The 22,469-nt window shown below is 36.3% G+C and overlaps 1 protein-coding gene across 1 annotated transcript; it reads right to left on the bottom strand.

The window, feature by feature from the left end:
* Positions 1 to 14,635: 14,635 nt before the first annotated feature.
* Positions 14,636 to 17,169, bottom strand: NBDY (negative regulator of P-body association). The gene is made up of 2 exons (XM_040466396.1): positions 16,821 to 17,169; positions 14,636 to 15,069 (listed from the first exon to the last, which is right to left on the bottom strand). Exon 1 carries the CDS (start codon positions 17,053 to 17,055, stop codon positions 16,849 to 16,851), a length of 207 nt encoding a protein of 68 aa, XP_040322330.1. The 5' UTR covers positions 17,056 to 17,169; the 3' UTR covers positions 14,636 to 15,069; positions 16,821 to 16,848.
* Positions 17,170 to 22,469: the final 5,300 nt, after the last annotated feature.

Below are 22,469 nucleotides of genomic sequence, written 5' to 3'. Positions count from 1 at the left end.
CGCCTGAGAAGAAACTACATTGCAATCTAGGCCTATCTCAAGAAACATGAAAAACCCCAAGAAGAAAATCTAACAGCACACCTAAAGGAACTAGAAGCCGAACAGCTAAGACACCCCAAACCGAGCAGAAGAAGAGAAATAATAAAGATCAGAACAGAAATAAAGCATATAGAATACAGAAAAACAGTAGAGCAGATCAATGAAACCAACAGTTGGTTTTTTGAAAAAAATATGCACAATTCATAAATCTCTAGCCAGGCTTCTCAAAAAGAAAAGAGAGAGGACCCAAATAGATAAAATCACGAATGAAAATGGAATTATTACAACCCATCCCACAGAAATACAAAAAATTATCAGGGAATACTATGAAAAATTATATGCCAACAAACTGGACAACCTGGAAGAAATGGACAAATTCCTAAACACCCACACCCTTTCAAAACTCAAACGGGAAGAAATAGAATATTTCAACAGACCAATAACTAGTGAAGAAATTGAATCAGTTATCAAGAATCTGCCAAAAAACAAGAGGTGTGGACCACGTGGCTTCCCCGGGGAATTCTACCAGACGTTTAAAGCAGAGATTATACCTGTCCTTCTCAAGCTGTTTCAAAAAATAGAAAGGGAAGGAAAACTTCCAGACTCATTCTAGGAAGCCAGCATTTCTTTGATTCCCAAACCAGACAGTGACCTGGGAAGAAAAGAGAACTATAGGTCAATATCCCTGATGAATATGGATGCAAAAATTCTCAACAAGATACTAGGACATCGAATTAAATAGCATGTAAAAAGAATAATTCACCATGATCAAGGGGGATTCATTCCCGGGCTGCAGGGCTGGTTCAACATTTGCAAATCCATCAATGTGATACGCCACATTAATGAATGAAAACATAAGAACCATATGATCCTGTCAATCGATGCAGAAAAAGCATCTGAAAAAATTCAGCATCCTTTCTTCATAAAAGCCGTTGAGAAAGTTGGCATAGAAGGAACATACTTAAACATCATAAAAGCCATTTATGAAAAGCCCACAGTTAATATCATCCTCAATGGGGAAAAACTGAGAGATTTCCCCCGGAGATCAGGAACACGACAGGGATGTCCACTCTCACTGCTATTGTTTAACACAGTGTTGGAAGTCGTAGCATCAGCAATCAGACAACAAAGGGAAATCAAAGGCATCAAAATTGGCAAAGATGAAGTCAAACTTTCACTTTTTGCAGACAACATGAAACGCTACATAGAATACCTGACAGAGTCCACCAAAAGGGTGCTAGAACTGATACATGAATTCAGCAAAGTTGCAGGATACAAAATTAATGTATAGAAATTGGTTGAATTTTTATACACCAATAATGAAGCAACAGAAAGGCAAATAAAGAATCTGATCCCATTCACAATTGCACCAAGAAGCATAAAATACCTAGGAATACACCTAGCCAAAGATGTAAAAGATATGTATGCTGAAAACTATAGAAAGGTTATGAAGGAACTTGAGGAAGATACAAATAAATGGAAAAATATTCCATGCTCAAGGATTGTAAGAATAAATATTGTTAAAATGTCAACACTACCCAAAGCAATCTACACATTTAAAGCAATCCCAATAAAATTAGCACCAGCAATCTTATCGAAGCTAGAACAAGCAATCCTAAAATTTGTAAGGAACCACAAAAGACCCCAAATAGCCAAAATAATATTGATGAAGAAAACCAAAGAGGGAGGCATCACAATCCCAGACTTTAGCCTCTACTACAAAGCTCTAATCAAGACAGTATGGTTTTGGCACAAAAATAGACACATAGACCAATAGAATAGAACAGAGACTCCAGAATTGGACCCACAAGTATATGGCCAACTAATCTTTGACAAACCAGGAAAGAATATCCAATGGAAAAAAGACAGTCTCTTTAACAAATGGTGGTGGGAGAACTGGACAGCAACATGCAGAAAAATGACACTAGACCACTTTCTTACACCATTCACAAAAATAAACCAAAACAGATGAAGGACCTGAATGTGTGACAGGAAACCATCAAAACCCTACAGGAGAAAGCAGGAAAAACCTCTCTGACCTCAGCTGCAGCAATTTCTTACTGGACACATTTCCAAAGGCAGGGGAATTAAAAGCAAAATGAACTATTGGGACCTCACGAAGATAAAAAGCTTCTGCACTGCAAAGGAAACAATCAGCAAAACTAAAAGGCCACCGAGGGAATGGGAAAAGATATTTGCAAATGACATACCGGATAAAGGGCTAGTATCCAAAATCTATAAAGAACTCACCGAACTCCACACCCAAAAAACAAATGGGCAGAAAACATGAATAGACACGTTTCTAAAGAAGACATCCAAATGGCCAACAGGCACATGAAAAGATCTCAATGTCACTCTTCATCAGGGAAATACAAATCAAAACCACACTCAGATACCACCTCACACCAGAGTGGCTACAATGAACAAATCAGGAGACTATAGATTCTGGCGAGGATGAGGAGAAACGGGAACCCTCTTGCACTGTTGGTGGGAGTGCAAACTGATGCAGCTGCTCTGGCAAACAGTGTGGAGGTTCCTCAAAAAATTAAAAATTGATCTACCCTATGGCCCAGCCATAGGACTGCTAGGAATTTACCCAAGGGATACAGGAATGCTGATGCATAAGGGCACTTATACCCCAATGTTTATAGCAACGCTTTCAACAATAGCCAAAATATGGAAATAGCCTAAATGTCCACCAACTGACGAATGGATAAAGAAGATGTGGTTTATATATACAATGGAATACTAGTTGGCAATGAGAAAGATTGAAATCTGGCCATTTGTAGCAACATGGATGGAACTGGAGAGTATTATGATAAATGAAGTAAGGCAGGAAGAGAAAGACAGATACCCTATGTCTTCACTCATAATTGGATCCTGAGAAACTTTACAGAAGAACTTGGGAGAGGGGAAGGGGGAAGAAAAACGTTACAGAGAGGGAAGGAGACAAACCGTAAGAGACTCTTAAATACTGATAACAAACTGAGGATTGATGGGGGTTGGGGGAGAGGGGAAAGTGGGTGATGGGCATCGAGGAGGGCACCTGTGAGGATGAACACTGGGTGTTGTATGGAAACCAATTTGACCATAAATTATATTTATATAATAAAATAAAAATAAAAATAAAATAAAAAAGTGCTCATGCACAGTGAAGGAAACAATCACAAAATTAAAATGACATATATGATAAATGATTAGTATCCAAAATATATAAAGAACTTAGAAAACCAACACCCAAACAATAAATAACCTAATTAAAACATGGACAGAAGAAATGTAAAGACATTTCAACAAAAAAGACATGTTGATGGCCACCAGACACATGAAGAGATGCTCAACATCACTCATCGTCAAGGAAATGCTAATCAAAGCCACAAGGCGCTATTACCTTACACCTGTCAGAATGGCAAAAACAAAAACACAAGAAAGAAGTGTTAGCAAGAATATGCAGAAAAAGGAATACTTATGTGCTCTGTGTGAATGCAAACTGGGATAGCCACTGTGGAAAGAGTATGGAGGCTCGTCAAAAAATTAAAAATAGAATTATCATGAGATCCAGTAATTTCTCTATTGAGTATTTACTGAAAGAATATGAAAACACTGTCTTGAAAAAGACATATGCACTCATAGGTTTACTGCACCATTATTTACAATAGCCAATATGGAAGCAACCCAAGCATGTATCAATTGATGAATGGATAAAGAAGATGTGGTGTATTTACACAACAGATTATTGCTCAGCTGTAAAAAGGAATGAATTCTTGCCATTTGCAAGGACATGGATGAAGCTAGAGTGTAAGGTTAAGTGAAATAAGTCAGTGAGAGAAAGGCAAGTACCATATAATTTCACTCATATGTGTATGTTAAGAAACAAAATGAACAAACAAGGGAAAAAAATAGATGAACAACAAACCAGACTATTAACTATAGAAAACAAACAGAGGGTAGGTTGATGGGGGAATAGATGAAACAGTTGAAAGTGATTAAGAACACACTCATCTTGATGATCACTGAATAATGTATAGAATTTTTCAATCACTATATTATACACCTGGACTAATTAACATTGTATGTGAATTATATTGGAATTAGAAAAATAATAAGATTAAAAAACATTATGAATTAGCTTCATAGAATAAAGTATTTGAAATAATTACAAAATAATAAAGTAGTACAGGAAGGTCCTTATGTAATGAAATGGAAAAAACTGGCTAACCTTACAGAAAAATGTACCTAAAGGAGACTGTGCATGTGAAGGTGCTGAAAAAACCTTTCTGAGAGAGAAAAATTGGGAGAACTAAAAACTCTGCGGAAAAAAATATATATATATATATATATATATATATATATATATATATATATAATGGTAGAATTACGCTAGAATAGAGATGAGAACTCCATTTAATAATGAACATATCTATAAATAGTTAAAGTAGACAAAAAATATGCTACCAGTCATAAAATATAATTCCACCCATTTCCAAAAAAAGTGTTTCCTAAGGGAAAAGGGAAAAGTACCCGCCTAGTTATCCATATCACAAAAGGGTATCAAAGCCTTGCATTCTGCAATCTCCTGAACAGCATTTTGTAACAAGAAATTAAGAGCTAAAGTTATAGAACAAATCGACACCATGTGCCTCCTGATATAATACACTGAGAACAAAACATCATTCCAGTGATGTTCCTTGACAAAAGCACATAAGCTGAATGTAATCATGAGGAAACACCACACAAACTGAACTTGAAGGACATTCTATAAAATAACCATGTTACCATCTTCAAAACTATTTTTTTTTCTACACAAAGAAAATCTAAGAAACGACTGCAGATTAAAGGAAACTAAAATAAGCCAGGCAGAGAAAGACAGATATCATGTCTGAGAACAAACTAAGGGTAGATGGGGCGTGGGGGAGAGGGGAAAGTGAGTGATGGGCAGGGAGGAGGGCACTTGTTGGGATGAGCACTGGGTGTTGTATGGAAACCAATTTGACAAATTATATTTTAAAAATAAAATAAATTAAAATACATACTTCAAAAAGTTAAAAAAAACAAACATGACAGCTCAATGCAACATGATTATGAATTGGACCCTGGACCAGATTCTTTATGATTTTTTAATAAATGGCATTTACTGGCATAACTGGTGAAAAATGAGTATGGTCTTAGGAAACACAGACTGAAGTACATAGGATTCATAAGGCAACTTACCATCAAATGGTTCAGAAAAAATATATTTATGTATTTGTTATGATGCATATGTATATAAATATGTAAATAGAACTATAAATATAAGCAATCATGTTTCTGGGTTTTTTTTAGTAATTATTTATTTTTAGAGAGAGAGAGTGTTAAGCAGGGGAGAGGCAAAGAGAGGGGGGCAGTGGATCCGACTTGGGCTTTTTGCTGACAGCAGAGAGCCTGATGTGGGGCTCAAACTCACAAACTATGTGATCATGACCTGAGCTGAAGTCAAACACTCAACCAACTGAGCCACCCAGGTGCCCCATTTCTTGATACTTACTCAAAGGAGGTGAAAAATTATGTCCACACAAAAATCTTCACATAGGTATTTATAGCCGCTTTATTCATAATTGCCAAATCTTAGATGCAACCAAGGTGTCATTCAGTAGGTGAATGGATAAACTGGTACATTCAAACAATGGAATGTTATTCTAAAAAGAAATGAGCTACCAAGCCCTGAAAAGACATGGAGGAACCTTATGTGCATATTACTAATGGAAAGAAACCAACTTGAAAGGCTATATACTGTATGATTCCAACTGCTAACATTCTGAAAAAGTAAAACTATGAAACAGTAAAAAGATCAGTGGTTGCCAGAGGTTTAGAGGGAGGGATGAATAGGCAGAATAAAGAGCCCTTTCAAGACAGTGTAAATACTCTGTATGATACCATACTGAGAGTACATACCATTATTCATTTTTCCAAGCCCACACAATGTTCAATGCCAAGATTGAACAATAATGTAACTATGGACTTTGGGTGATTATTGTATGCCAATGTAGTTTCACTAATTCTGACAACTATACCATTCTTGTAGGGAATGTTGATAATAGGGAAGTCTATGTACTATGGGGCAGTAGATATATGAGAAATCTCTCTGTGTTTTTCTCAATTTTGCTGTGAACTTAAAACTACTCTTAAAATAATCTGTAAAAAACATCAGCAAACTTAGCATCATCAATAATGAATGTGACAAACTGGTATTTTGTGCTTCCTGATGCGATGCAAGCACACAGCATCACATATGTAGTCTTCTTGCTAAAAGTGCTTAATCATGGGGAAACGTGGCACAATGCAGGACAATTGCCTGGACTCAACAGAAATGTCAATATTTTGAAAATTTTAAAAATTTTGTGGCACATATGCAGGACAATTGCCTGGACTCATCAGAAATGTCAATATTTGGAAAATTTTTAAAATTTTAATTTTCTAATCCTCATTAAGAAAGGATGAGGAAGTGCTATTCTAGATTTAAAAAGATTAAAAGGGCATGACAACTAAATACAGTATAAGATCCTTGACTGGATCCTGTATCAAAAAAAAATAAAAAGTTTTAAAGGGTATTGTTAGGGTAATTGGGAAACTTGGGGACAATATTTTTGATAACAGAATTATATCAGTGTTAAGTTTCTCTGAGTGTAATAAAAGCAATGCCATTGTTCTTAAGACATACTGAAGTGTTTAGGGCTTAAGTGCCATAATATCTGCAAGTTGCTTCCAAATGTTTCAGCAAATATATATAAATTTATATATAAAATTATATAAAATATATATTAATATATAAGGACATAAAGCAAATCTCAACAAATACTAAATAAACAGTATCATATAAATCATGTTCTGCCCTTCCCTGTCTCTCTCTTAAAATAAACACTAAAAAAAGATTATATGTAGCAAAATAAACAATGGATAGATCTACCTGAAGGATGTCTTTTGACTTTTCTGAAGAGTTGAAATTTTACAATAAAAAAAACTGGTGAAGAAAATGTCTGTACTAAGTACAATTAAATGAAAACAATAACATGTTATTTTTCTTGTTTCTTGAGATAGGCCTGATTGCGATGCATTTTCCTATCAGGACTGCCTTCGCTGCATCCCAAAGTGTTTGGATTGTTGTATTTTCATTTTCGTTTGTGTCCATATATTTTTTAATGTCTTCTCTAATTGCCTGGTTGACCCACTCATTCTTTGGTACGGTGTTCTTTAACCTCCATGCTTTTGGAGGTTTTCCAGACTTTTTCCTGTGGTTGATTTCAAGCTTCATAGCATTGTGGTCTGAAGGTATGCATGGTATAATTTCAATTCTTGTAAACTTATGAAGGGCTGTTTTGTGACCCAGTATATGATCTATCTTGGACAATGGACCATGCGCAACCAATTTTTTTTATTGTAAAATTTCAACTCTTCAGAAAAGTCAAAAGAAAAAAAAAAAAAAAAAAAAAAAAAATGTCTCATTCAGGGCCCTTGTTTCTTTATTGACCATCTGTCAAGATGATCTATGCATTTCTGTAAGTGGAGTGTTAAAGTCCCCTGCAATTACCACATTCTTATCAATAAGGTTGCTTGTGTTTATGAGTAATTGTTTTATATATTTGGGGGCTCCGGTATTCGGCGCATAGACATTTATAATTGTTAGCTCTTCCTGATGGATAGACCCTGTCATTATTATATAATGCCCTTCTTCATCTCTTGTTACAGCCTTTAATTTAAAGTCTAGTTTGTCTGATATAAGTATGGCTACTCCAGCTTTCTTTTGGCTTCCAGTAGCATGATAAATAGTTCTCCATCCCCTCACTCTCAATCTAAAGGTGTCCTCAGGTCTAAAATGAGTCTCTTGTAGACAGCAAATAGATGGGTCTTGTTTTTTTATCCATTCTGATACCCTATGTCTTTTGGTTGGCGCATTTAATCCACTTACATTCAGTGTTATTATAGAAAGCTATGGGTTTAGAGTCATTGTGATGTCTGTATGATTTATGCTTGCAGTGATGTCTCTGGTACTTTGTCTCACAGGATCCCCCTTAGATCTCTTGTAGGACTGGTTTAGTGGTGACAAATTCCTTCAGTTTTTGTTTGTTTGGGAAGACCTTTATCTCTCCTTCTATTCTAAATGACAGACTTGCTGGATAAAGGATTCTTGGCTGCATATTTTTTCTGTTCAGCACATTAAAGATCTCGTGCCAATCCTTTCTGGCCTGCCAAGTTTCAAAAGAGAGATCAGTCACGAGTCTTATAGGTCTCCCTTTATATGTTAGGGCATGTTTACCCCTTGCTGCTTTCAGAATTTTCTCTTTATCCTTGTATTTTGCCAGTTTCACTATGATATGTCGTTCAGAAGATCGATTCAAGTTACGTCTGAAGGGAGTTCTCTGTGCCTCTTGGATTTCAATGCCTTTTTCCTTCCCCAGTTCAGGGAAGTTCTCCGCTATAATTTCTTCAACTACACCTTCAGCACCTTTCCTTCTCTCTTCCTCCTCTGGGATACCAATTATGCATATATTATTTCTTTTTAGTGTATCACTTAGTTCTCTAATTTTCCCCTCATACTCCTGGATTTTTTTTATCTTTTTCTCAGCTTCCTCTTTTTCCATAACTTTATCTTCTAGTTCACCTATTCTCTCCTCTGCCTCTTCAATCCGAGCCGTCGTCGTTTCCATTTTGTTTTGCATTTCGTTTAAAGCGTTTTTCAGCTCCTCCTGTTCCTTAGTCCCTTGATCTCTGTAGCAAGAGATTCTCTGCTGTCCTCTATACTGTTTTCAAGCCCAGGGATTAATTTTATGACTATTATTCTAAATTCACTTTCTGTTATATTATTTAAATCCTTTTTGATCAGTTCATTAGCTGTTGTTATTTCCTGGAGATTCTTCTGAGGGGAATTCTTCCGTTTGGTCATTTTGGATAGTCCCTGGAGTAGGTGCGGCCCTGCAGGGCACTTCCCCTGTGCTGTGGTGTATAACTGGAGTTGGTGGGCGGAGCCGCAGTCAGACCTGATGTCTGCCCCCAGCCCACCGCTGGGGCCACAGTCAGACTGGTGTGTGCCTTCTCTTTCCCTCTCCTAGGGGTGGGATTCACTGTGGGGTGGCATGGCCCGTCTGGGCTACTTGCACACTTCCAGCCTTGTGGTGCTTGGGATCTGGGGTATTAGCTTGGGTGGGTAGGCAAGGTGCACGGGGGCAGGAGGGGCAGGCTTAGCTCGCTTCTCCTTAGGTGATCCACTTCAGGAGCAACCCTGTGGCAGCGGGAGGGAGTCAGACCCGCTACCAGAGGTGTGGCTCCGCAAGAGCACAGCATTGGGTGTTTGCACGGAGCAAGCAAGTTCCCTGGCAGGAACTGGTTCCTTTTGGGATTTTGGCTGGGGGATGGGCGAGGGAGATGGCGCTGGCAAGGACGCCAAACTGAGCTCTGTAGTCCCAGGGCTCAGCAATTCTACCTCCCTTTGTCCTCCAGCCTTCCTGCTTTCAGAGCAGAGCTGTTAACCTATGACCTCCCAGATGCTAAGTCACGCTTGCTGTCGGAACACACTCCGTCCAGCCCCTCCGCTTTTGCAAGCCAGACTCTGGGGCTCTGCTTGGCCGGCAGGCTGCCCCTCTGCCCCAGCTCCCTCCCGCCAGTCCGTGCAGCAAGCACCGCCTCTCCACCCTTCCTACCCTCTTCCGTGGGTTCTCATCTGCGCTTGGCTCCAGAAACTCCATTCTGCTAGTCTTCTGGTGGTTTTCTGGGTTAGTTAGGCAGGTGTAGGTGGAATCTAAGTGATCAGCAGGACGCACGGTGAGCCCAGCGTCCTCCTACGCTGCCATCTTCTCCAAGAATAACATGTTAAACAACAACAACAACAAAAAACACGTACCGATGTTTTGGTTCCTAAATACCACCTCCCTCTCAATGAGACAGGGAATAAAAGACAAGCCTAAAAGTAAGGAAGTAAGAAAATGCTGATGTCAAAGTATGTATCAGAATGATGGGAGCACATCAAATGGACAGAGGAGCCAGCTTGAATGGGCTGTCATTGGTTAAGTCTGGGATAATTTGAACATTAAAATAAATAATGGTAGCAATAAGATATTCATGAAATAAAGTAAAAATGAAGGTGTCCAAAATAAGGTCAATAAGTAAACAAACAGAGAATAAAACTCTTCCTTAAAATAGAATACAAATTTATAAACATAGTAAAAATGATGGAGTTTAAAAATTCCCATCTTGCAGCCATCATACTAATTCAGTCAAGAATTATCAATGGATATTAAAGCCAGTGGACTTTAGTTTGATGAGGAACAAAATGTTTACACAGTTTCAAAGTATTCCCAGCAAAATTATTAACTACAAACAGGAAAATGCTGGGGCACCTCTGTGGTTCAGTTGGTTGAGCATCCGAATCTTGATTTCTACTCAGGTCATGATCCCTGGATCGTGGGATTGAGCCCTGCTTAAGATCCTCTCTCTTTCTTCCTTTGCCTCTCTCCCCCACTCACATGCTCATGTTCTCTCTCTCAAATTTTTTTAAAAAAGAGGAAAATGGTAACTTTAGAGTGGATTTATCTTGCAAACATCATTTTGACCAAGTAATCAAGATTAACATCACTTCTAAGGGGTCAAATCAGCATCATGTGCCACTGATCTGTGCCCTGAGAATAATACAACATTACTTCTCTGGTATTCCTGCCAAAATGCATAATCCAAATATAATAGTGAAGAAAAGGCACACAAACTTAAACTGAAGGACAATATACAAACTAGTTGTCCTATATTTTTTAAAAATTGCCAATAGTTATGAAAGGAAAAAAAAAAAGACTGAACTGTTCCAGATTAAAGAAAACTGAAGAGACACAACAACTAAATGCAATGCATCATCTGGGATTGAAACTTCAACCAAGAAATGAAAATAAATATAAGAAACAATATTGGGACAATTGGTCAAATTTGAATATGGCCTAGATAATATGGGAACACCATTTTAAACTATACTACAAAGCTATAGTAATCAAAATAGTATTTTTCTGGCATAAAAACACACATAGACCAACAGAACAGAATGGAGAGCCCAGAAATAAGCCCCCACTTATATTGTCAATACATATATTTGACAAGGGAGCCAAGAGTACTCAATGGAGAAAAGATAGTCTGTTCAATAAATGATGCTGGGAAAACTGGGTATTAATATAAAAAAAAGAAACTGAAACCCTATCTTACTTATACCACTCACAGAAATTAATTCAAAATTGACTAAAGACTTAAAGGTAAGACCTGAAACCATAATACCCTTGGGAAAAAAAACAGGGAAAAAAGCTCTTTGACATTGGAATTTGCAATGATTTTATGGATTTGACACTCAAAGCACAAGCAACAAAGGCAAGAAGTAAACAAGTTGTGACTACATCAAACTAAAAAGCTTCTGCACAGCAAAAGAATAAAAAGGCAAACTATGGAATGGGGAAAAAACATCTGCAAACCATGTATTCGATAAGGAATTAATATCCAAAATATGTAAGAAACTTATACAGCTCAATAGAAGAAAAATAAATAATCCAACTTACTAAGATGCAAATGACCTGAATTGAATTTTTTCCCAACAAAATATGCAAATGGCTAATAGGCACATTAAAAGGTGTTCAACATCACTAATCATCAGGAAATGCAAATCAAAACCATAGTTTGAAAAACAAAATGAACAAAAAAAAACCCCCAAAACCACAGCAATATATCTCCTACACTTGTTAGAATGGGTATTATAAAAAATACAAGAGATAACAAATGCTGGTGAAGATGTGGAGAAAAGGGAACCCTCGTACATTGTTGATGGGAATGTACACTGGTACATCTATTATGTAAAATAGCATGGAGGTTCTTCAAAAAATTAAAATTGGGACTACCATATGATCCAGCAATTCCACTTCAAGTATATATCTAAAGGAAATAAAATCACTAATCTTGAAGAAACATCTGCACCCCTATGTTCACTGCATCATTATTTATAACTAAGACATGGCAACAACCTAAGTCTCCACTGACAGATGAACAAGTAAAGGAAATGAAATGAAATTTCATTTCCAACACATTTCATTTCCAACACATTTCATTTCCAACACATTGTATAAAACTTGAGGGCATTATACTAACTGAAATAAGTCAAAGAAAAACACTGAGTGATCTCATTTATATATAGAATCTAAACAAACAAACAAACTCATAAATACAGAGTAGATTGGTAGTTTCCAGAGGTGGGAGGGTGGGAAAAATGGATGACAGTGGTCAAAGGGTATAGATTCTCAGTTATAACATGAATAATAGCTCTGGGTATCTAATATACAGCATGATGTACATTATACTACAGTTAATAGTATAGTTATATATACTTATGCAATTGTATAGTACAGTTATTGTAGTTAATACTACAATATTGTAGTTAATACTATATTTAGTATTGTAGTTAATACTATATTGTATTAATACAATATACAAATACAAAATACAATCAATACAAAATACAATATAATATTGTAGTTAATACTATAGTCTAGTGACTATAATTAACAAAATTTGTATACTTAAAAGTCATGGAGAATAGATATTAAAAGTTTTCATCATACACTCACAAAATGGTTACTGTGTGAGATGACTGTGTGAAACCTTATTGTGGCAATTATTTTGTAATATATAGATACAGCAAATCATCATATTATACACCTGAAATCTACCACAACATTGTATGTCAAACATATTTCAATAAAGCAAGACAAAAAAGAACTATAATACAGCTTTCATTGTCCACTTGAAATATGTGTTCTCCCAAATTCATCCCTTTTCCATTGTTTATAAATGGATAATCTTGACAATAAAGGTATACGAAACACATAAAAATTAGAACATTGTCAATTTCTATTTTGACACATGTAGTGAGGTTATGTAAGGTTATGTATAACCTTATGTAAGGTTATCTTTCTGAAGAAATATGCACTGACGTATTTACAGGTACTGAAGTATTTACCAGTCAAGAAGCATGATATCTACAAGTTATTCTTAAATAGTTCAGAGGAAGAGGGAGAAAGGCAGAAAAGGAGAGGTAGGGGAGAGGAGAAGGGGGGGAGGAAAAAAGGAAGGGAGAAGGAGAAGAGGTATGAGAGGGAGAAATAGAGAATGAAAAACCAAGTATGGGAAAATGTTAATTGGTGAATCTGGGTTAAGGGTATACGGGAGTTCTTTGTAATATTCTCAAAATTTTTTAAAGTGTAAAATGAGATCAAAATGAAAAGTTTTAAAAAACAAAAATATAGTAGGTTAAGCGTCTGACTTCAGCTCAGATTTGAGCCCCTCATCGGGCTCCATGCTGACAGCTCAGAACCTGAAGCCTGCTTTGGAATCCTTGTCTCCCTCTCTCTCTGCCCTCCCCCGCTCACACTCTGTCTCTCTCTCTCAAAAATAAACATTAAAACAAATTTTTTAAAACATAAATATATGTATCAGGAATAACTCCATCATTGAATAGCATGCACATGCATTTCTATGTATGTAATGAAAGAAAAAGTTTTATATGGCCAAATGTGTTGAAATGAGAAGCTGGTATATAATTTTGCTTTGTCTTATAAGAAAGATAAAAAAAAAAACAACTTTAAAAAAGAAAACCAGATGAAGTTAACTGTAATTGGACTAATGATTTCACAATATGATTTTTAAAAAATAGACTCATGTTTGTAAATTAAACAACTCATGAGTCAAAACAGAAATGAGGGAAATTATAATTGAATGATAGTAAAATACATATATAAATCTGTGAAATTCTGAAGTTGTACAGAGTGGAAGATGTATAATCATAAATTCTTATTTTAGAAAAGAAGATTGAAAATTACTGGGTAAAGGTCCAAATAAATAAATTAGAAAATTAGCAAGTAAAAAAGGTAATAATAAAGATAAAAGCAAAAATTATTAAAGTAGGAAACAAAGTATTCAATGGTGAGGCCTGATGAAACCAAAAGCAGGAAACAGATTAGAAAACTAATTATAGTAATTTGTCACATGGTCACACTGTCATATTAATGGAGAAAAAACTCCATATTCATTCAGAATTAAAGCTCTCAGCATACTAAGAATAGAAACAAACTGCCTTATCCTGAAGAAGCAAATCTACTAAAACTGGTGAAACATTTATAGAATTCCCCTGTAAATTCAAAAGCAAGGTAAGAAAATCTCCTATTGCTACTATTTCTCATTGTACTGAAAGTCCTAACCAGCACAGTAAGACAAGCTAAAAAACAAATATTGAAAGAAAGAAACTGCCATTATTCACAACATAGCTAATAGACAATCTAAGAGAATCTATAAATTATCAGAACAAAACTCAGAGAATCTGTAGCATATAAAATCAATATGTAAAAATATCAATCATGTTCCCATTTACCAGCAAAAATCAGAAAATCTGGTTTTAAAAATACATTTCAGGGATGCCTGGGTGGCTCAGTCAGTTAAGCATCCGACCTCAGCTCAGATCTGATCTCACCAGTCCTGAGTTCAAGCTCCACAACGGGCTCTGTACTGACAGCTCAGAGCCTGAAGCCTGCTTCAGATTCTGTGTCTCCCGCTCTCTTTGACCCTGCCCCCACTTGTACTCTGTGTCTCTCTCTCTCAAAAATAAATAAACATTAAAAAAAATTTAAATACATTTCACACTAACAACAAAAACTATAAGGTAAATTAGGAGTGAATTTAACAAAGCAGCTTATAAATTACATTATTATTATATGGTATGTATGGTTTTATAAAATGTAGAAAATAGTTTCAATTTTACCATTTTGTGCTAGCTTTGTTTTTTGTTTGGCTATTTATTTTTACAACTCTTATTCCTCTTCCTCCCTTAATAAGTTTTTGGTAAAGAAAGTACCTTAAAAAACACAATTACCTGGTATAGGACATCAGAAAAATCAGGGCAGCATTGTCAATAGTCTTCATCATCTTCACAGGGTGAACCATTTTATGAATGCACCAAGGAAATGGAGTCATTCTGCAATCCCTCAGAGACTAAAAGATAGTAAAATAAGGTAAAATTATTTCCTCTGTTTTTGGACATTTCTTTCCCCTGGCCTCCTCAAGTCCTTATGTTCCACCGTGCTCCCATTTCTATTATATATTCCTGTAAAACAATTATATAGATCATATTAGAAGGGGTCTATTGCAAATTAAGAGTGTGGATTCTAGAAGCCCCTTAGAACAGTGTCTGGCACATAAAAAATGTTCAGTAAATATATGCTATATTACAATTTTCAATGATTTGAATCACTAGATGAAATTATGTAGCTCTTGCAGTTTTTTCCCTGCACAACATCCTTGGTTTTCTACATGAGCACTGCTATCCCTATGCCCTAACCTCTACCAGCACTACCCTTTTGTACATTGAGGTAAAAATGATGGAAATCAGAGTGTAAAGGAATGACTGGAAGATGCTTTCAAGCAAAAAAGCTCATTCTTTTTCTATGCACTGTTACCAAGTCCCAAGTCCAGAGCCTCCTTGGTTGCCACTGTTAACCTAGCATTTATTGACTTATTTATTCAAGTATCTGTTTCACTCCAACTATGTACCAGGCACTATGCCTTGCTCATCCATTCCCTACAGCTCCCAGCACAATGCCTTGTCCATTGCAAGAGTTCCAAAAGGGTTTACTGTATGAATGAAAAAAGGATGCCCTGCTTCCTTTGGATTACAAGGACCTGTGAGCCTTGGGTCAGATTTGGTTTTATTTTTTGCATTCCATAAAGTCTTCTAAATAGAAGACTGTTTCTCTGATGGTAAAAACTGGATTCCTAAAATATATCACTTGATTGAAAATCTTCAATGGTTACCACTGCTTTTAGATTAAACTGCATACTCCTTAGCGTAACATTCAAGGCCTTGCAACACTCTATTGCACTTCCAAGTCCTTCTTTCTCAAAGATTCAGAATTACACCCAAGCTTTTCCCATAAGCCCACTTTGGGACTTTTGTCCTGAAAACACCAGGCCTGAAAAGCATTCTCTCCCCTTCCACATGCCAGATGTCACTCACCCTTTAAAGAACCACCCAAATTTCCCCTTTCCTTTTTGATGGGTCATGATTACTACCAAGCAGAATGACTTTGTCCATCCTGGGTGATCCCTGCATACCTTGAACAAACAAACATTATGGCCCTTGGGTTTAACTTACCATACTGTTTTTTTTGTTTGTTTGTTTGTTTTTACTTATTAAATTTTCCTGCTACATACAGAGAAACCCACTCCTGAAGACACTTCAAAATACCCTCCGTTAGCACAGGAATTGAGCCTGTTAGCATAGGAATGAGGCCTTCCATATGTTGTTACTGATCTTGAACCAAGGATTTTCTTTTCAATGGAAAAGTTTCAAATATACACAAAAGTAGTAGAACAGTATAATGAATTTCCATGTATACATCACCCAGTTATCATCAACTCATGAACATTTTGTTTGTAACTCCCACTTCCGCCCCACTGAATTACTTTTAAACATCAAGAGATTTAAATCTATTTCTTAAAAAAATATAACAATTATCACAGCTAAAATATCAAAAATAATTTACTTAATGTCATTCAATATCCATAATTTTGCCCAAGCATATTTTGTGAAAGAGCTACTCAATGCCAGTATGGTTTTTGTTTGTTTACTGTGTTTTTCTATTATGAAATCCTGGGAATAGAGAAAAGGGGAAGGAGATCTGGGAAAGTGCATAATTAAGTTGCAAAGAGCCTGGATGTCCCAGATGAGAAGGAAAGAATCTGACCTGGTTTGGGTGGGAGAAGTACATTCTACTACTTCTCCGGAGGAGGAGGGTGCGACTTCAGGCCGGGTGATGCAGGAGAAGGTGCAGAGGGAAGAGTGGTACTACCTCCGTTGGGGGTTCCCTCTGGATAATCCCACCGTGGAGCTAGGAGGCAGCGCTTTTTTGGAGGCCTGGTTTCCCGCGTGTTTCCAGGTGGGAGCGTGGATCTCCCGGAGAAACAAGGTTGGTCACCCATAAGGATTCTTAGGACAGGGCGTCAGCTCTCTGTGGTGGGCCCCGCGAGGCTGAGACCTGAGATGGCGGCGGGTCCCCTCCAGGCACAGAGCTTCCTCCGGGTTTCGCGCTTACCGTATTTCCTGTATCCTGAAACGCATATCCCTTCTCCGCCCGCCCTCCCCTCCTTACTCCACCCTATTTTAACGTTCTATAAGGGTGGGTCTTAAAAAGACATGTATATTTAACATATAATGTTTTACCACCGTCCGTCCCCCTAAATGTAACTAAATCTATGTTCTGTGTTACACAATCTATGCAATTTTAAGATTAGAAGAAATCCAGGTTTATTCCTAATTGGTGAACTCTGCATAGATTGTGGAAAGGCGCGGAGGGTTGGAATGGGGGGTAAGGGGCGCAGGTGGCGGGAGGGGGAGAACAAAGACATTATTGAAAAGCTAAGGGCTTTACTACCGAGTTGCAGCTATGTAACACAGAGCCATTAAACTACCTAGGACAATTTGAAAAGCAATTGCAAACATGGTAGTTGACTAAAGTGCAAAATAGCACACTAGCATTAAACATGGTAATTGAATGTGGAAAATAAATTCGCCGTATGTCTTAGAATGTAGGGTTACACTTTTCTTCATATTTTAACAAATTAGAAATCTCTGAAGGCTTACTTTTTAAAATGTCTAATAATTTTTAATGTTTCAACATCTATAAAATCTCAGTTAATAAATCTAAATCTCGATGGAATGCCATACTTTAATGGGCAAAGTTTTTGTTTTCTTAGAGTAATGGAAAATAATAATTCGTCTTACTACTGGTGTATTATATTCAATGATATATGGTAATAAGATATATGATATATATATATGATATATGGTAAGAAATGGGTGTGATATGGCTTAGAAGAAAAGGCTACTGGAACTTCTTAGACCTTCAGCATTCACATCCATTCCCCTTTGGCTATGTACAAAATAGACCACGGTTTTACAGCACTGTCCTCAGTGTTTTTTAATGGAAAGAGTTCAATCCTTAATGTCAAAATAGAACTGACTTTTAAAATACTCTGTTACTTACAAGCCCTGTGATATTTAAGTAGCCGATTAAACATTTAGAGCTATGGTTTCCAGGAAATAGTAATTTCTTCCTTGTAGAACTATTGCCATAATTAGGGATCATGCATTTAAAGTACTTATTAACCATGATTGCCTCTCATTTCCACCATCACTACCTTCCTCTAAGTACCAGTGCAGCCCTTTACACAAACTAGATACTCAGTAAATGTTTAGGAAATAAGTGACCCTGTGGTTTTCTACCAGATGCCACTAATAAAAATATTGTAGCAGTGGGTTAGTGAAAACATGTGAAGGGAAATTAAGAGAAACAATGCTCTAGATTTAGAAAAGTAGTTGGGACTAGACTTAACAGATGTGGGAGTCACTAACATAGACCTGGTAGGTGATGTCATGGGAATAGATGGTATCCTCAAGAGAAAATATAGAGGAAAAAGGAAGTCAGCCAAAGACAGAATACTGTGTAATTATAGACAGAAGAAGAATAAACTGCTGCAAAGCCTGAGAAACAGAGGCTAAAGTCAGAGGAAAGGATTCTAATTTAGGGTTACTCACTCTTGGCACTACTGACATTTGAGGCCAGATCACTCTTTGTGGTGGGGGACTGCCCTGTGCATTGTAGGATGTTTAGCAGTATATCAACATACATCAGTAGCACCTCCATACCACTCCCAACTGTGAAAAACAAAAATGTCTCCAGACGCTCCCAAATGTCCCTCAGAAGGCAAAATCATCCCCTCTTAGAACCATTGGTTTATCCCAACCCTCCAAACTTGCTCCTTCCCTAGTCTTCTTTATTTCAGTGAATGTTATCCCTTATACCCATTTGAATAAGTCAAACCTTACTGTTATTTTTTTTGTACTGCAGAATATTTTATTATCTGCAAGATGAAAGACTTTAAGAGTAAAAGTTGAAATTAAGTTGTTTTATAGCTATAGTTTTAGTAAATTAAGATAAACATTGCCCATTTTAGTAAAATGACAGGAATTAAAAATTATATCAAATCCAGGTGTGTTTGATTTATGGTAAACATTTGACTTGTGAAAACAGTTCCAACTTAAGCTGCTGCCATCAACCTGGACTATTTATACCTCAACTGGATTTATTTATTTTTATTTTTAATTGTGGTAAAAAATCACAAAGTTTATCATTTTTATCATTTTTAAATGTATAGTTTAGTTGTGTTAAGTATATTCACAGTGTTGTACAACCAATCTCCAGAATTTTTTCATACTCATTAAACAGTGCCTTCCCCTTTTCCCCTTTCCCCAGTCCTTGGTAACCACCATTGTACTCCCAACTGGATTTTTGTTTGTTTTTGTTATGTTAAAATGGAAAGCCAAAGCCTTTTACAGCTAGGTTTCAAAATGACCTTTACCCATCATTTTTTCCATTAACAGTTAAGCTTTTGTTTTGTTTTGTTTTGTTATGTTTTTAACACAGATGAAATAGGTGAATGTGAATCATAAAACCAGAAGAGGGCACTGTTAGGCTAAAGGGCTATCAAACCAGAGTTGAGAAGTGTTATAGATCTGAATTTGTTTCATAATTTTAAGTGCTCAAAAGACAACAACAGAGGAGAAATGACAGTCTCTTCTATAAATGGTGCTCAGAAAACAGGGCAGACAGCCACGTGAAAAAGAATTAAATTGGATCACTGTTTTGCAGCATACACAAAAATTCACTCAAAATGGATTAAAGACTTGAATGTAAGACCATAAGCCATAATAATCCTAGAAGAAAATATAGACAGTAAGCTCCTTGACATCACTCTTGGCAATATTTTTTTAAATCTGGCTCCAAAGACAATGGCAGCAAAAGCAAAAATAAGCAAATGGGACTACATCAAACTAAGAAGTTTCTGCATAGTAAAGGAAACTGTCAACAAAATAAAAAAGGCAATATACTTAATGGAAGAAAATATTTATAAACTGTATACCTGGTAAGGGGCCAATATCCAAAATATATACGGAACACATACAATTCAATAACAAAAAAAATCTGATTAAAAAATGGACATAAGATAGGAATAGATTTTTTTTTCCCAAAGAAGACATGCAGAAGGTCAATAGGCTCATGAAAAGATTGTCAATAGCAGTCATTACCAGGGAAATGCAAACAAAACCACAATGAGATGTCCCCTCACACTTGTTAGAATGGCTGTGATCAAAAAGATCATAGTGTTGGTGAGAATGTGGAGAAAAGAGAACCCTTGTGCACTGTTGGTGGGAATGTAAATTGGTGCAATCACTATGGAAAACAGTATGGAGGTTCCTAAAAAAATTGAAAATAGAACTACCATATGATCCAGCAATTCCACTTATGGGTATTTATGCAAAGGAAATAAAAAATAATAACTCAAAAAGATATATGCACCCTATGTTCATTGCAACATTATTCACATAATAGCCAAGGTATAGAAACAACCTAAGTGTCCAAAACAATGGATAAGTGGATAAAGAAGACGTGGTACATTCACACACACACACACACACACACACACACACACACACACACAGGCATATGACTCAACCATGAAAAAACATGAAATATTGCTATTTGTGACAATACAGATGGGCCTAGAGGGTATTATGCTAACTGAAGTAAGACAGAGAAAGACAAATACCATATTATTTCATTTACATGTGGAGTAAACAAAAAAATGAACAAAGCAAAGCAAAACAAAACTCACAAATACAGAGAATAGATTGGTGGTTGCCAAAAGGCAGGGATTTGGGCCTTGAGTAAAATGAGTGAAGAGGATCAAGAGGTACAAATGTTTAATTATAAAATAAATAGGTCATGGGGATGTGATATATAGCATAGTGAATATAGTGAATAATATTGTATTGCAAATTTGAAATATGCTAAGAAAGTAAATCATAAAGTTTCCTATTATAAGAAAAAAACTTGGAATTTTATATGGTGACACACAGTAACTAGACTTACTGTGGTGATAATTTTTCAATGCATACAAATGTTGAAATATTGTGTTGTACAGCTCAAAATAATAGAATGTTGTATATCTAGTATACTTCAGTCAAAAAATAACAATAGAGAACAAAACTGAACCACCTCTGCATGATAGCGGTCTGTTTTCATTTAGGGTTTTTTAAATTGGAGAGTTGGTTGATTAATAGTGATTTCTTTTGGAAATTGACTTTCAGCTCAAGGCCAAGAAATTTCCCCTTACATGTACAAATATAAAGGACTTCTCTAAGCTTCACTTTTTGCAGATGACATGATATCATACATGGAAAACCCGATAGACTCCACCCAAAGTCTGCTAGAACTGATACACGAATTCAGCAAAGTCGCAGGATACAAAATCAATGTACAGAAATCAGTTGCATTCTTATACACTAATAATGAAGCAACAGAAAGACAAATAAAGAAACTGATCCCATTCACAATTGCACCAAGAAGCATAAAACCTAGGAATAAACCTAACCAAAGGTGTAAAAGATCTGTATGCTGAAAACTATAGAAAGCTTATGAAGGAAATTGAAGAAGATACAAAGAAATGGAAAAATATTCTGTGCTCATGGATTGGAACAATAAATATTGTTAAAATGTCAATACTACCCAAAGCTATCTGCACATTCAGTGCAATCCCAATCAAAATTGCACCAGCATTCTTCTCGAAGCTAGAACAAGCAATCCTAAAATTTGTATGGAACCACAAAATACCCCGAATAACCAAAGTAATGTTGAAGAAGAGAACCAAAGAGGGAGGCATCGCAATCCCAGACTTTAGCCTCAACTACAAAGTTGTAATCATCAAGACAGCATAGTATTGGCACAAAAACAGATACATAGATGAATGGAATAGAATAGAGACTACAGAATTGGACTCACAAAAGTATGGCCAACTAATCTTTGACAAAGCAGGAAAGAATATCCAATGGAAAAAAAGACAGTCTCTTTAACAAATGGTGGTGAGAGAACTGGACAGCAACATGCAGAAGAATGAAACTAGACCACTTTCTTACACCATTCACAAAGATAAATGCAAAATGGATGAAGGGCCTGAATGTGAGATAGGAAACAATCAAAACTCTAGAGGAGAAAGCAGGAAAAAACCTCTCTGACCTCAGCCACAGCGATTTCTTACTTGACACATATCCAAAGGCAAGGGAATTAAAAGCAAAAATGAACTATTGGGACCTCATGAAGATAAAAAGCTTCTGCACTACCAAGGAAACAATCAACAAATCTAAAAGGCCACCAACGGAATGTGATAAGATATTTGCAAATGACATATCAGACAAAGGGCTAGTATCCAAAATCTATAAAGAACTCACCAAACTCCACACCCAAAAAGCAAATAATCCATTGACGAAATGGGCAGAA

This window comes from Herpailurus yagouaroundi, unplaced genomic scaffold (assembly GCF_014898765.1).
Source record: "Herpailurus yagouaroundi ecotype Mexico unplaced genomic scaffold, PumYag 54597, whole genome shotgun sequence".
NCBI lineage: Eukaryota > Metazoa > Chordata > Mammalia > Carnivora > Felidae > Herpailurus > Herpailurus yagouaroundi.
Note: the sequence above shows the minus strand (reverse complement) of the source record. Positions and strands in the feature narration are given on the sequence as shown.

Bases quoted from the DNA above. Each gene is read 5' to 3' on its own strand.
- NBDY (XM_040466396.1), bottom strand. From the start codon at position 17,055: ATGGGTGACCAACCTTGTTTCTCCGGGAGATCCACGCTCCCACCTGGA.